At 40.2% G+C, this 17,156-nt stretch overlaps 1 protein-coding gene across 2 annotated transcripts in view; it reads right to left on the reverse strand.

Moving 5' to 3' along the window:
• LOC134469414 (cation channel sperm-associated auxiliary subunit epsilon-like) overlaps nt 1-17,156 on the reverse strand; it is a 141,796-nt gene that overhangs the window by 88,651 nt on the left and 35,989 nt on the right. For both annotated transcript variants that reach the window (XM_063223652.1, XM_063223653.1), the window contains exons 5-7: nt 16,773-16,864; nt 12,156-12,177; nt 11,378-11,452 (exon numbers count right to left, since the gene is read on the reverse strand). In XM_063223652.1, coding sequence (XP_063079722.1) covers nt 11,378-11,452; nt 12,156-12,177; nt 16,773-16,864 — 189 coding nt within the window. The remainder of the gene's footprint in view (nt 1-11,377; nt 11,453-12,155; nt 12,178-16,772; nt 16,865-17,156) is intronic.

The following is a 17,156-nucleotide window of genomic DNA, read 5'->3' on the forward strand; positions in this document are numbered from 1 at the left end:
CTTGGCAAGCGATTTTTGAGTTGTGTGTGTGCAAAAATATCTAATTATTTGGACTACACAACAGACGTCGCATGTCCGACGTGCAGCCACTTAAGCCACGGTGCAGCGGTAGGGTTGGCTGTGCCTCGGTTCACGTCAGATATGCGAGGCGCACTTAGTCTCACACCGTTTTGCACAAAAGCTAAAATAACGTTTCTTGCGTGTCGAAAATGAGTGGTATTACAACGCAAATCCAAACCTTTCAAATTCACTGTCATCATATGTGAAATCCGGAGCACATGCCAAACGGGATGAGGATTTAGCTTGACTCGCTCCATTAACTCTCATTCAAAATTTTGAGAGCTCCAGCCCCACGGATCGGAAGTAGAAGGGCGTGACTTAGGTGCCCCATAGTGCAGTACCACACGGGGAAGTGGCGACTCTGTTTCCCATTACAATCTCTCCAAGGACAGGAGGACTGAGCCAATCAGAGACGTATTTCCACGAGAGCAGGAGGAGTGAGCCAATCAGAGACGCATTTCCACGAGAAACCTGGAATACCCTCTCGTTTCTCCACAAGCCACCTTGCTAGCTTGCAAAAACGGCTTGAAACAAAGCAACCAGAACGTTTTTTAAAACAGGACCAAGGCGTAACACATTCAATAACAATGGGGAACACAGCAATATTAATGAAATGACGTTGAGAGGACATCTTTAATTAGGGCTGGGTAAAATAATTGAGTTAATCGATAATCGAATCGAATCGAAATTCACATAATCGATTCACAGGGCACAATATAGTTTTTTTTTTTCTTTTTCTTTTTGTTTAATTTAGGTCTATGGAAAATACCCAGTAGGTATTAGTTAATTAGCAATCTGTTAACACTGTCAAGCCACAACCCTTTTTTTTAAACATATAAAAATAGGCAACAGCATCTTTTGGGGGAAACCCTGGCACCAAGAAGGGAACGGATTGAATCGATTCGGAATGAATCGAATCGAATTGCATCGTGATTAATCGATTCAAAGCCCTAAGAATCGAAATCGAATCAATACAGGAACATGGCTGCGATACCCAGTCCCATCTTTAATGACATTGTGGAGACTTGGGGACTTTCTGACCGCGTTACAGCATGACAACGCTAGGAACATTGTCTTAGCAAACAATCCCACAAGAGTCAGCTGGAAATCAGTGGCGTGTTACGCATACACTAAATCTCGCTGTCAATGATGGTTTTGCTGCCACTGGGGTAAGCAGAGCTATAGTGGCAGCGGAAGGTTGGTAAAACATTTCAACCACAGCACGGTCACAACCAAAGCCCTGGAAGAAAAGCAACGGTGCTATCAGACCGTTCCGTGACAAAACTGTGAGATGCGAGGACGCTGGAGTAGAGAGACGACTACTGGCAGCTAATAGAAGATATTGCACCCGTGTTGGGAACCTTGAAGTGTGCAACAATGGTGATGTCTGCCGAGTCGGATGTGTCAATCTCAAACACGTACCCCATCACGCTCAGTCTAATCAACAATCACGTCGGCGCTTCAGACGGGACAGCCACAAAGTCGCAGGCTTCAAGGGAAAAGTGTGAGATTCGCTGGGCATATGCACAACAACGCTAGGAACATTGTCTTCGCAAACAATCCCACAAGAGTCAGCTGGAAATCAGTGGCGTGTTACGCACACACTAAATCTCGCTGTCAATGATGGTTTTGCTGCCACTGGGGTAAGCAGAGCTATAGCGGCAGCGAAAGGTTGGGAAAACATTTCCACCACAGCACAATCACAACCAAAGCCCTGGAAGAAAACCAACAGCAAATGTCACTCCCTCCGCATCACCTCATTCAATCCTGTAAAATCAGGTGGAATTCAGTCTGCGACATGTTTGAGCGACTAGTCGAACAGCGAGGGGCTGTGTCAGCTGTGCTATCAGACCGCTCCGTGACAAAACTGGCAGATGCGAGGACGCTGGAGTTGAGAGACGATTACTGGCAGCTAATAGAAGATATTGCACCCGTGTTGGGAACCTTAAAGTGTGTGTCATGATGACAATCTCATACACGTACCCCATCACGTTCAGTATAATCAACAATCATGTTGGCGCTTCAGACGGGGACAGCCACAAAGTCACAGACTAAAAGGGAAAAGTGTGAGATTCGCTGGGCGAGCGCATGAAGGTATGCAGAAATGTATTATTGAAACGACCTATATCCAATAATGATGATAAAAATAATGATGCAAACAATAGGTCCTACCGTAATAGTGATTCAAGTTTAGCATTTTGAATAGGCCTAATTGTATGCCTATTCTTTCTATTTTCAACAGATTAAGTCTGATGACCTCGAGTCATCCGCCCCTATGGTCGCAACTATGCTTGACCCTCGTCACAAACACCTGGGATTTCTACCTCCAGTTACCAGGAGGTCAGCTCATTCCACACTGCTTCAAGTGGTTACAGCTCAACACGACGGCAGAGAGAGTAGAGAGAGAGAGGTTCCATTGGCCCATTGTTTCCGGGTTCTATCATTGCAAGGGGGAGGGGGGAGAAATCCCTGCTATGAGTTTACTCCTGGTTGAAACATATTCCGATGCTCGTACAGGTAACGTGGAGAAAGAAGTGGATATGTACTTAAAGGACCCTCCTGCACTTCTTGAGTCGAACCCCACATGCTGGTGTTAAGTGAAGGAAGGGAGGTTTCCGACGCTGGCAACACTAGCAAACCGGTATTTGTGTACACCAGTCACATCAGTCCCCTCTGAGCGTGTATTTTCAGCAGCTGTCCTCACTGTACAGGTCATTCTCAAATAATTAGCATATTCTGTTAAATTTTTTCCCCATAATATAATGATACAAAAATAAACTTTCATATGTTTTACATTCATTGCACTCCAACTGAAATATTTCAGGTCTTGTTTTGTTTTAATATTGATGATTCTGGCATACAGCTCATGAAAACCCAAAATTTCCATCTCACAAAATTAGCATATCATGAAAAGGTTGTCTAAACAAGCTATTAACCTAATCATCTGAATTAACCGTTTAACTCTAAACACTGGTAAAAGCTTCCTGAGGCTTTAAAAAGTCTCAGCCTTGTTCATTACTCAAAACCGCAGTCATGGGTTAGACTGCTGGCCTGACTGTATTTAACATTGAAGTCAATGGCAGTGGCATTGCATGAGGGTTATGAAAGCCCAGATATCATTGATGCTTAGCTGTCAGCTGTTTTTTGTTCTTTGATCTGGTGACCCACACTTCCCTCTTCATTATACTCCATAGATTTCCATACCAAGTTTTTCTATTTTTAAGAAAAATCAATTCTAATTTGCCAGACATGAAACCCCATTCAAAGTCAATGGAAAGTTCTGTCTGGCAAATTAGAATTGATTTTTCTCAAAACTAGAAAAACTTGGTATGGAAATCTATGGAGTATAATGAAGAGGGAAGTGTGGGTCACCAGATCAAAGAACAACAAACAGCTGACAGCTAAGCATCAATGATATCTGGGCTTTCATAACCCTCATGCAATGCCACTGCCATTGACTTCAATGTTAAACACAGTCAGGTCAGCAGTCTAACCCATGACTGCGGTTTTGAGTAAAGAAAGAGGCTGAGACTTTTTAAAGCCTCAGGAAGCTTTAACCAGTGTTTAGAGTTAATTGGTTAATTCAGATGATTAGGTTAAAGTGTACCTCCGGGATTTTGGACACCAGACCTCATTTCCGAGTCAGCCAGGGTGTAAACAATGTGTCCAGAACGTTTTTTTCACATTCCATGCAGTCCTTGTGAATTCTCATATCCATGTTGCTAAGCTAGCGCAAGTGAACGGAGATGGTAGTAGCCTGCCCCCAAAAATAGCCGTTTAAACAACATTCAAAACAAAACCGTTATTATACCATACTGCAAGTGTAAATGTTTGTCTTAGTAGAATGAAGTTTGAAATTAAACCAACCTTGCACTGCATGGATTTTGCCATGTTGAGAGACTATTTTCTCGGGGTCGGCGGAATTTTACTTTGCTCTCTTCAGTTGTGATGTAGCCCACCCACCCACTACAGGGACCCGCAAGAGACATTGGAAATCAAGGCTAGTTCTACAACTGCTTTCGGATCGAATAGTGGATTAAAACCCAACGACATCGCACCATGGTACATCAGTGTGTATATACCAACTGCAATAATAAAGCCCACAGATGGGTATCGGCAAGTTTCCATTGGTTTCCGTGAAAGATGTTGAAAGAACCAAACTCTGGCTCCTGGCTGCAGGGCTACATCAACACACCGATGGAGACGCTCCGTAAGCTACCCCGGTGCTTTGCAGTGACCATTTCGGTCCCGACGACTTCACAAAGTCCTTCTCGAAGTCTAATACCTACACAGAAAACTCTAAAAGTGTCCGCGGCACCAACAGTCTCCGAAGAACAGGTTTGCTATGCTTTCTGCTTCTATGATGGTAGCCCAGTGGTATAATGGCTTCGCCTACGTTAGCCAAAACTTGGGCTAGAAGTTACCCTTTTGGATTGGCATGTTGTAATGCTTTACTGTTATTTTGTGTAATTGCTGTGACAAATGGCATTACACATGACTTGCCGTATTCTTATGGATTCATACGTTACGCAACGCTATGTGATCTGGCTTGACATTGTGAAATATGTCACTCGTAGCTCTAGTTATTATTACATGGAATGTTTTTTTGAGACGAGATGGAATGGGAGGATGAAAGGGAGAAGAGTGTGCGTTCTGTTCGCCAACATGCTGTGTAGACACACGGGTCATCTAGTAACAACCAAACATTGTTATGGCATGTTTCAATGTTACGAAAGGTTTACAAAGTCGGACAGAAAGCATTACTCTTGATGTTTGCGAGCGAGGTCAGGGAGAGGGGAAAACCGTTCAGTTTTACAAACTTCAAAGATGTTGGAGTTCGCTCTATGGAAAAGTTATGGATGTGTCAAACGAAGCTAGGATTTGTACTAGGAATATCACTCCGCGGCTGTCAAGCTTTCAAACCGGAACACAAATTACTGATGGTGATCAAACATGATTGCAATGTTGGTTTAATTTCAAACTTCATTCTATCAAGACAAGTATTTACACTTGCAGTCTGGCATAATAATGGGGTTGTTTTGAATGTTGTTGCAACCGGATAAGACTATTTTTGGGGGCAGGCTACTACCATCTCCGTTCACTTGCGCTAGCTTAGCAACATGGATATGAGAATTCAAAAGGACTACATGGAATGTGAAAAAAACGTTCTGGACACATTGTTTACACCCTGGCTGACTCGGACATGAGGTCTGGTGTCCAAAATCCCGGAGGTACACTTTAATAGCTTGTTTAGACAACCTTTTCATGATATGCTAATTTTGTGAGATGGAAATTTTGGGTTTTCATGAGCTGTATGCCAAAATCATCAATATTAAAACAAAACAAGACCTGAAATATTTTAGTTGGTGTGCAATGAATGTAAAACATATGAAAGCTTATTTTTTTATCATTACATTATGGGGAAAAATGAACTTTAACACAATATGCTAATTATTTGAGAAGGACCTGTATATATGATGTGCACACGCCTTACCCCTGAGCACGTTAACATGCTAATTTTCCTGAACAAAAATATATAGAACCTAAGCCTAGGTCAAGTTGTGATATGAGCTGTATAGCCACATTTCAGATAGGAAAGGGTAATATTGATCACTACTTTATTTGATCGTTCTTCTTTGAGGCCCTGTAATGTTTTATGTTGTGTTCAGGGACCCTGTGAACGTTTCATTCTATTTTGCTGTAACCTTGAGGCAGAGAAATGTTGTGGATGTTTCTTTTTATTCTAAATTAAAGAATGTATTTTCTTTTTTTACCAGAAAAAAACATTCCTGTTTTCTTTTCCTAATGCATAATTACTTGAGGAATGTTATAATATAAAATAAAACAATTAGGGCTGGGATTCGATTACATTTTTTAATCAAATTAATCTACAGGCTTTGAAATTAATTAATCAAATGAATCTCATTTAAATCGCATTTAAATATCTGACTTGAGAACAGTAAAAAGTATTTTTTTTCACATGGATTTTGAATAATGACAAAATAAGCTTAATCTAAAAATGTTGTTTATTTTTAAAAGAAGAGAGATCTCTTCTCAGTTTCAGCAGACTGTTTACCATCAGGCATAATATTGCCATCCACTGGTCTAATCCAGAACTATCATTAAAATGAGTTAATTTTTGAAATCACAATTTTTGTGTGATTAATTAATCGTCCCAGCCCTAAAAACAATACAATTATCATAATGTAATGTAATATATTAACTCAACTATTTAGCTGATATTTTTAAAGGCCCTATTGAAGCACTGAAACTCAGGTGAAAAACGCCGCTTCAACTAATGATTAATTCATTAATCAATCGATAATTTGCATCCCTACCTTAGGCCTCACAGTTCAATAGCTTAGCTCCAAAATATAAAGGAATCGTTCAGTTTGTGATGATACAAGCATGAAAAATGATACACATATAGCTAAAGGCATTCCAAAAAGAACTGGATATGGAGCCATTGTGAACTTTTAACATGGTGGCCATGGCAGCCATTCTTCAAAATGGCCACCAGCAACAACAGTTTTCTAGGATATAATATATGTTAGACATATTTACCATTCATACCACTTGGTAAATGTCGTATGGATAATTGAAAAGTTGTCATGAATATTCAAGATGACTGCCATTTTCAAGATGGCTGCCATTTTCAAGATGGCAGCCGTCACTTGTATGATTTATCTGATATAGGTGATATTGGGTGTCAAATCAGTCATTTTTCTTTGGAATTAATCAGAAGCATCCTTTTATCTCATTTTATACTTAATAGACAGTATAGTATCACTGTTTCTTTCAAGATGGCAGTCCGATGGTCAAAATCAAAGTTTTTATCTTTGTTAACATGTGATTTAAAGGGGAACTCCACTTTTTTGAACATTAAGGCCATTTTCTGAGTGGTCTGCAATGTTTTAAAATCCCCCTCATCGTTTATTTCATGTTTGCTGCAGTCTCTGTTATTTGGCTGATTTGGATTTTATCTCAACCAGCTTTAGAGTCTATGGGAACCTGCAACTCTGTTCTTAAAATCACTTTAAACATTTGTTTTCAAAAGTCTACAGCTCACAAAGTGGTTAGGGGTGTTCACTAGCAGTCCCTAACAATTTTCAAGGTGAAATATGGCTTCTGTCATTTTTTATTTGCCATTTTGTGAAAGAAAGCTAAAGTGAAAGTTAAACTTAATTACAAATTGTTACATAAAACGCCCATAAAACACCACAGATGCCATATTTCGCTACAAAAATTGTTAACAACACTTGTGAATATTGCTGATCACTTGGTGAGTTGCATATTCTTGAAAACAAATGTTAAAGGTGATTTTAAGAACAGAGTTGCAGGTGCCCATAGACAGCCATTCGAAAGCTGGTTGAGATCAAATGCAAATAAGCCAAATAACAGAGACTGCAGCAAACATGAAATGAACGGTGAGGGGGACTCTAAAACATTGAAGGCCACTCAGAAAATGGCCTTAATGTTCAAAAAAGTGAACAATTACAACAATTCCTACAGTATATCAGCAAGGCCAAGGTCAAGGTAAACTTAATTATCCCTCAGGGGGGAAACTCAAGTGGTCAACATTTCACATCTCCTCAAGACATACTACAACACATAGACAGTAGACGCTGGACAAACCACATTAAAATAAATAGGGGATTTGATTTCGATCCAGAAGGTTGCGATTCGATATCGATCTTTTGTATTGCTGGGTTGTCACTTTAACCCATTCATGCCTAGAATTCTAAGACCGACTATGAAATCCTAAATATCTCAGCCTTTGACCACAAACAAAACAAAAATGGTATGTGAGAAATAAGTGGGAAACTGTAGAGAGCTACAGGATGTGGTTGAGAAAATAGCGCCTATAATGATCTACAAAAGATCGATCCACAAAGTTGTGAATCGATATTGCCCTTTTCGAACGCAAATCGATATCGGATCGCGATTCAATCTTTTGAACCCAGCCCTAGTAGTTGGTCACATAAATACACAGTATACTCGTTTTTCATGTCACAAACACACCCAGATAAGCCTCATGACACATTAAAGAACTGTGCAATGAAATCTAGTTCCACACAACACCCGGGATAAGGCTATCATTATCTACCGTCACCAGCTGCAAGCCCAAACATTGGAAATTGATAAACTGATTTTCATTTTATTACATAGCTGTTTGCATACCAATGGCACACCAAATGTTATAAGTTGCAATATCAGTTACTTAACGTGGACAAATGAAGGGAAAACGTGCAGAGCACATAGCTCTGGGAAACTAGCTATTTTGTTAGCTTGCTAGCTAACGTCAAGATCAGATTCCAGTGTATTCCACTTGTCATAAAAGCGGGCTGTTACACCAAACAGATGAACACTATTCTAGGTTGCCTAAAGCAATTGCGAATAACGGTCTTTACTTTGTAGTGTTGAGGTGATGTAGGGCTACCGTGAGTGTGTATGCAACTCAGAGCCAACTAGGTTTCTGATGGCTACGAGTCTTTCACATGCTATTTCAGACGTTTTAAAAATAGGATGGAATTATACCGGGTGTGATATGGAACTAGATTTCATTGCACAGTTCTTTAATAAGTCATGAGGCTTACCTTATGGACGTGTTTGTAGTGTTTTCACAACACAAGGTGAAGTGACCAAGCTCTTTCTTGCCACACGGAAGAATGAGAAATGTAAACAGTGACGTCACGCACAGATTCCCTTATTAGCCTGATCGCTCTGGGTAAATGACTTTTGATATCTTACTGTCCTGATTGTTCTTTGCAGGAGTCTGTCATTTGACCTAGTGCTCCATAAAAACTTTGGGTAGAGGGGATGTGCAGGGTCAGTTAACATTTGGTCCATCTTTCTTAAAATAAGCTCGTTGTACAACTGTACTGTAGACATGCTTGTCTGGTCAACACCAATCACCCTGCTGGCCGACTGCACATACATATTGCCATAGACACAGATAAGTCCAAATGATAAAATACTTTGTAAAAGTGATTGGTAAAATAATTGGAGAATACTGCAGTCTAGTTAAAAATCCTTCCTAAGAAAGAACATTCTCTGTTGCAACTCCTTACATTTGTTCTGTGCACATTGAGTAGCCTCTTACTGCAGATGGGGTCGCCGGCGGGCCTATTCACTATTTGCTGAAAATACTCAACTACATCTTAACATCATTGCTATGACACTACCGAGAGCCTTAAGTAAGCGATTAAGACATAGCTATTACAATTTTGGTGACAGTAAGGTTATCACATAGGCTCTGCGCTAAGGGGTTAAAAGACATTCTGTCGTCTATCTCAATCCCTAGGTACTTATATGATGAGACCCTCTCTATCTGTTCGTCGTTGATCTTAGATGGGGAGATGGACATTGGCTTTTTGCTAAAATCTATCACCATTTCTTTTGTCTTTTTAACATTCACTTGTAAAAAAATGTCTGTGCACCACCTGATAAAACCATCAACATCCCTTTCAAAACATTCAACAGATAAAATGTTTGGATGTAAAAATCCCACCAGTCCTGTCATCCGCATACTTAAAAAAAAGTGTGAGCTGGGGAGGATGCCTGGCAGTCATTAGTGTACAGTGTGTATAAAATTGGTGAAATAACGCAACCTTGTGGTGCTCCAGTGTTAATAGTTTTCAGCGAGGAGATGTGGGAGTTAAATCTTACTTGTTGGCTACGTTCAGTTAAAAAATCATTAATCCACAATATCAGGCTGGGGTTGACACCTAGGTCCAATAACTTCCTCACCGTCAAATGAGGTTGAATTGTGTTAAAGGCACCGCTAAAATCAATGAAAACAATTTTGACCAGACTCTTTGGCTGTTCAAGATGCTCAAGCACATTGTTCGTCAGGGTAAGAAGAGCATCTTCGACCCCCCTCTTGGCCCTGTAAGCAAACTGGTTGGGCTCTAGTTAAGTGTGACACTTCAGAGAGAAGTTGGTTTAGCACAATTTTTAAAAAACATTTCATAACAGTGGATGTGAGTGCGACAGGGCGCAGGTCATTGAGTTCTTTAGGTCTATTGTTTTTAGGCACTGGGACTATCAGTGATTGTTTCCACAGACTGGGGACCACACCACTGTCTATGGACCACTGGAAAAGACTTTGAAAGGGCTGCGCCAGATCCTCTGCACACATTTTTAAAGTCCTGTTACTGACACCATCAGGCCCAGTAGCTTTGCATGGGTTTGTTCTTCTGAAAGGCAGTTTGACATCCTCGACAGAAATGTCCATACTTGCACAATCCATACCTCTAACCTCTGAGGTAATCAAATGCTGCTCTAATTTAAAATCATGTGCGTCAAACCTACAATAAAAGTCATTTAATTTATTAGCCATGTCAAGTTCATTGTCTACAGCCCCTTTGCCATGTCAAGTTCATTGTCTACCCCTTGCCATGCTCGTCTTGGGTCACTGTTGACGAAACCCTCAAGTTTACGTTTGTATGCAGCTTTACAGTCTTTGATCATGTTTTTAATCTTTCTTTATACAGTCTTTTTGTCTTCTGTAGAACCTCCTGATTTAAAAAGATTCTGAACCATTCCATGAATGGACATGTAATAGAGTGGATGTTTAAGCACAGCAAGGACACACTGGCAACAGCACTGCTGTGAAACTCGGCATGGGGTTCAGTGCCAGCTAAATACACTCTGGCTAATAATGCCATCAGACATTTACCAAGTAGTATGAATGGTAAATATGTCTAAAATGTCAGTATATCCATTACTCATAAGAAAACTATTGTTGCTGGCGGCCATTTTGAAAAATGGCTGCTATGGCCACCATGTCACGATGGCTCCATATCCAGTTCTTTTTAGAATGCCTTTGGCTACATGTGTACCAATTTTCATGCTTGTATCAGAAACCGTTGCACTATTAAGCATTCTTTTGTTACGCTAAGAATATGGTGGGTGGGGGTTGCGAAAATCTTCCAAAGTTCTGAAAAAGTTTGGGAACCACTGGGCTACGATATATACAGTACATAAATAAAATAGCAGAATTCAATATAGATATACTAATACATAGTAAAGATTCTTTTTGTTACATTACGTGCAACTTGCTGACATACTGGGTATAACTTTGTTCACTTGTAATGTTGCTGCTAATCCAAGAGATAACATCCAGCATTTTAAATTAATCATAAATTCATAGCCGTGTTAACGTGAACTGCTTCAGTTCATTTCATTTATTGTTTATTTGACAGGAACAGTGCACAACATACAATTGAGCCAGATTATAGCCATAAGGCTAATTTTCATCCCTGGACAGGAATTGGTGTTAAGATAAAAACTGCTGGTTCCTATGTGTACCTACCTTTCCAGGAGAATATGCATAGTTGTCCATCTCGTTGAGATCGGCCTTTAAAGGATCAATGACCCATATGAGCACCTGCTTAGGGACACAGAACATAGCTGAAGGACTGAAAGCAACACTAAGCGGATTTATTACATTTATAACGTCTCCTTTTTAGATGAAGTCATTATAGTTTTCTTTTGTTTCAGACATGTAAAAGTTTTACCTTTCACCTGACATGGTAAAGGATAAAATGAAAGACAGAGTTTACATCACTGAAACATTTATGTCTGAAACAAAAGAAAGCTCATGACTTGGCAACACTAAGGAGTTACATTACATTGCACTTAGCTGACGCTTTCATTTATTCAAAGTGACTTAGTTATTATTTTCAGGGTATTGGTTACATTCCCTGGAGCAATGTGGGGATAGGTGCCTTGCTCAAGGGCACTTAAGCCATGGATGGAGATGTGGGGAGAGGTCAGGAGGGATTCGAATCTGCAACCCCTAGATTGAGAGACCAACTCTCTGGAATTTCTGGCGTTGTGTGTAGTCTACCGATGTGTATTTATTTGATTATAGTTCCAATGGTTTTACATTCAATAAAGTCAAGGATTCTTTCCATAATTGCCGGTCTTCAATTATACTGTATGTCTGTGTCTATTATGTCATATACTCTGTGCTGCTAATATTATGTGCGTTTGTGGGCAATGTTTTAGATAGACTCTTGACTTTCGAGATTCGAGAGTTTATTGTCATTGTAATAATTGTTATTGTTATAATAAGTAATCCTTCTCACCTTTCGGGACATATCCCCGGCGCTATAAAATCAGACAGTTTAACACAGTCAGACCACAAACATTTGGACCATTCCATGTGAAATCAGTAGAGGTGCACCGAAAATTTGGCTGCCGAAAACGCAAAAAAAGACAATTTCGGTTTTCGGCCAAAAGCCAATTGAGTGGCCGAATCGGAGGCCGAATAGAAAATGAATTGAAAATGGGTATTAATTAAACTAATATCAGTTCTACTCTAACATTTGAAGACTTCAAATACACATTTATTTTCTTCAAAAAAACATGTCTAAACATTTATTGTAAGCCGTAGATTTAAGCAATATTTAAAAATAGTGAAAAATCTAACTTTTGATAACTTTTAACTGAATTGTTATATTCGGTTTCGGTATTCAGCCAAGTGATTAATTATTATTCGGTTTCGGCCACAAATTTTCATTTCGGTGCACCTCTAGAAATCAGACAATTTGAGGCCCAAGCAGCACTACTTTTAATGAAACATGGTTTGCCTTTTTAGTGACAAGGTAGAGCAACACATCTGAATTTGCAGAAATCTGGCACAAATGTTAAAAACAAGAAACCGACACAGGAAATCTTAATTAGGTGGGTGGCACACTAACCATTCACCATCTATTTTCAGAGTTGATTTTGTTAAAGAGACACTGTGTGAGATTTTTAGTTGTTTATTTCCAGAATAAATGCTGCCCATTCACTAATGTTACCTTTTTCATGAATGCTTACCACCACCATCAAATTCTAAGCATTCATTATGACGGGAAAAATGGCACTTTTCATACATGAAAAGGGGGATCTTCTTCATGGTCCGCCATTTTGAATTTCCAAAATTATCCATTTTTAGCTGCAAAAATGACTCTACTTGGACCATACTAGAAAATATTTGTTTATTACTTAGTAAACTTTCATGTAAAGACCAAGTTTTGCAATAGCTAACCCAGTTTCAATGAGCAGCATAGTTGCAGTACCTTTTTTGACCATTTCCTGCACAGTGTCCCTTTAAGTCACATAAAAAAACCAATATAACATTTTATAACAACTTTCAGACTATTTCTGTCAAGGAAATAAAGTATAAGTAACTCTTCAGTACAATAATAACTTATGATCAGTAAATGTCTGTACTCATGTCTGTAATACTGTAATGTCTGTATTAGGCATGGTGAAAATTGAAAAAACTCTTAACCGGCTACTGAGACTCATTAACCGGTGGTTAACCGGTTAACCGGTAATCTTAAATTATACAACGTTCGCGTGCCTGATTTGCACAGCACTGATTTTTTTAATTTTTATTTTTCATATAGGCCTTTTTTTTTTGCTGCGCAGACAGGACCTGCCATGTCCAGCCACTGTTGCCTAATGGAAAATACTGAATTATTGTACTAAAACCTCAAAATTATATTTTTTAGGGGGCTTTTTGGGAGGAAATTATTATTATAATTATTATTATTATTACAATCCGTTAACCGGTGGCAGAAAATTTTAATCGGTTAATGTTGATCCGGTCGACTATCGGTTAACATCTCTGGTCTGTATTACTTATTATTTTAAAGGGGCACAATGTAAGATGACGTAGCTTGCACGGTGCGTGGGGTATGCCTGTCTCAAAATCTACACTGTCATGAAAAAATGCTGTTTAAATAAGCACGGTGTGAGAACGGTGTTTTTCATCACAGAATGGTAGCAGTTGATACAAATCTGAATACGGGTTGTAACGCGATTTTTCGTATGAGAAGTAACTGAAATGTTTCCCACGACACTCGTTGCGGACTGCTCTGTCAAAGTTACATTTGGGGTTCTCAGCAGACGGACCGTGAAAGTGGTCGCGAGAGTTATTTTTAACTTACTAATGACTCAGATAAGCATTGGCTGACTCGGGACAGGGATGAATCAAACTTTTAATCCTACATAGAACCCCTTTAAATGTACTGTCTTACTGTACGGTTGAAGACGAAAGTATTAGCTCCATCCAGAAATTAGACATCTCTCATGACTTCTTACGGTACATACACACCAAGATATTCGTGTTCGCTTAACGTGTCCGGGAGCATTGCAAGTCCGAGAGGTTCGCGGGCTGCCTTGCACACTGCACAGTCAGTGTTCACGTTCTATCCGTGGGCACCAGCCATTCATTTTCAATGGAAGCTGCTCATTGAATGCGGATGTCCGCGCAGAAAAATAGACCCGAGTTCTATTTTCAATGAGTATCGCGGACATGTCCGGTCAGGCCGGACATGCGCCGCGCTTACACCGCGCTTCTCTGTGCAAGGCATGATCTGTTTTCATGTATTCTAACCATTTCGGACTGATACCGGACACGTGAAGTGGACGTGAAGTGGACGTCCGCGCTTTCGGTGAGTATGCACCGTCAGTGAAAGTGACAATTAACAAGTTTCTGTCATTCTGGAAACACTTTGACAGGGCTCCATAGTGCGACCAATTTTGGCATGTGCGCCCATTTTTTTTCAATCATGTGAGGATTTCTGTAAGAATGACATATTTTGAACCAAATTTACAAGGAAGTACGGTCAGTTTAGGTCCATGTTCCACACTTTGAGGCGAGGTGCACAAAAACCACATGCCATGCATGACATCACGCCGTTTAAGGCCAATTTATACTTATTGGCGCTGACGGTTGCAGAGCCTGTGAAACCGTTTGTGCGTGACCACGCCCCCCGCGCAGAAGCTCTGCAACCGTCGTCGCGCCTCAAAAAAATCCTGACTAAGCGACAGACGGTTGCGAAGGTCGCAGAGAAAAGGCGTTGTGATTGGTCGTCTCGCTACTTCCTTGTTCTCGTGGCGGCACAGTAGTTTACGAGAGCCAAGCTGTCAATATTCTGTGGAATACGACCGCTTTCTTTCTAGTGTGTGTAAATAAATGAAGCTACAATGACTGAATTAGTAAGTAACAAACAAACAATACATCAGTTTAGCACTCGCGGCACAATGCCTGCAGTCTGACTACTGTACTGTAGCCTTGTAGCTATGTAGCCAAATGTGGCTAACGACATGAGACCTCGTGCGCAGATCTATAACATCAACAGTGGTTAGCGACCGTAACCAACAGGCACCATTGCTGGGGTGAATTTCTCGAAACCAAAGTTGCTTACTACATTAGCTACTTCGTTGCTTTCAATGCATTTTCCCATTGGCAACTACCAAAGTTGCTAACAGGCTAACAACTTCCCTTTTGAGAAACTCACCCCTGAACTGTAATCTGCCCTTTATGCGTATAGATCCAGTCAGAAACCTCTGGCCCACCCATGAAACTGCTTGTTTTCCCCTCAAGCAATTGTTTCATGGGCTGGCCAGAGGTTCTGACTGGATTTACAGTCCCCACCTTAAGTTTTGGAACAGCAAACCAAATGTTCTTGCTTTTATTATTGTCCACCGACAATAATTGGGTTTGAGACACAACGATGTGTATGACAAAAAGTTTGGTATTTAAAGCTGGATATGTTGAATAATTTTGGATTCATGGCCATTTTGTATTACATCACAACATTTTTAGAGTGAGCAAAAGTATTGGAACATATGACTGGATGACAAATCAACAAAAGGACCAGAGGGCTGTCTATGGGGAGAAAGCATTACATTTTGAAGCTGAAAAAAGAAAGAAAATCCAATATTATCCATATATATATATATATATATATATATATATATATATATATATATATATATATATATATATATCCAATATTGTGATGCAATCTCTGACTGTCATCCCTACGAAATTCACATGAAAGCTAAGTTTAGCTCTACACCTGTTGCCTTTTCAGATCGGAGCGCTGGTGTGATGTTTCCCCGTCGACTGAGGAGAGAGGAAGGCAGCCATGGCAAGCGATTGTTCAACATGACAGTGAGCCATGTCAAGATAAATAAAAAGTCATGATGAGTTAAGTTCTTCGTCAGGTTGTGTTTTTTTCTTGGGAGCTTATTTAAATTGTGTCTACCTGTGTTATCTGTAGAATTTAATCTAAATGCTGTTTGAAACGAATGCTTAACTGGTGTAGTGTTTATTGGGATTATAGCATAATAAGAAAGTAACGTCATTAACACGGATCCAAAATGGTCCCGTCCCGGAACATCTATGAGTCCGGAATGGGTCCGTTTTTAACTGATAAAAATTGTGGATCCGTGACGGATGCAATAAGTGGACACGGAATGAGTCCGCCTCGGATGTCGTGCCTCCGAAAAGGGCTCACTGCGGAGGTAAGCTTTTGCACGTGGATCTGGGTGACAAACAGGTCCTTTTTGAGTCCGCGCCAAGCCTCCGGGCCAGATAATACGCGGCGTGCAAGTGGACGCCGATACGGATCTGTTTGGCAGATCTGTTCCAGCGGATGACCTCCGGAGGATGGACTGCGGAGCGGATCCAATACGGAGTACTTTTGCTATGTGGTGATACTCCATGACGGACTGTTGTCATATACAGCTTTTGAAGTTGCAAAACTTTTATATGTTTGACGTTACACACAAATGTATATTCATTTTCACTTTATATAGGAAACTGAATATCGTGTATGATTTTAATACATTCTTTCCATATGGGTGTGGTAAAGCCATAACAATCTAGAGAGACATAAAAGAAGACATGATATGCTTACCTAGGTGTATTGGAGGTAAATATATACCAGTAGAAGGTAAAATATGACTTTGACACATGAATAAATCTTGCTGGCTCTGTGTATCCGGGGTCCTGTGGAGCAATACACATGCTCAAAGTTGAGTGGCATATTTGAGTCCAGACAGAAATGACATTATTTTACAGTCTGGATAATAGTCTGGATATAATGCTGGGCAGCCATGTTTCTGGTGCTGTGGCTTTCTACTTTAATGTACAAAACAAAACAAAACTCGATTGCTTACCCACGCCCCCTTCAGAGAACACATCACCTAGGCCTGTCACGATATTCAATAAGGCCAGAATTCTCCCGTCACCACTTACCGGTAAGTCGGTTTTACGCGCGCACCTTGTACGCGCCTTCATC

This window comes from Engraulis encrasicolus, chromosome 18 (assembly GCF_034702125.1).
Source record: "Engraulis encrasicolus isolate BLACKSEA-1 chromosome 18, IST_EnEncr_1.0, whole genome shotgun sequence".
In the NCBI taxonomy this organism is placed as follows: Eukaryota; Metazoa; Chordata; class Actinopteri; order Clupeiformes; family Engraulidae; genus Engraulis; species Engraulis encrasicolus.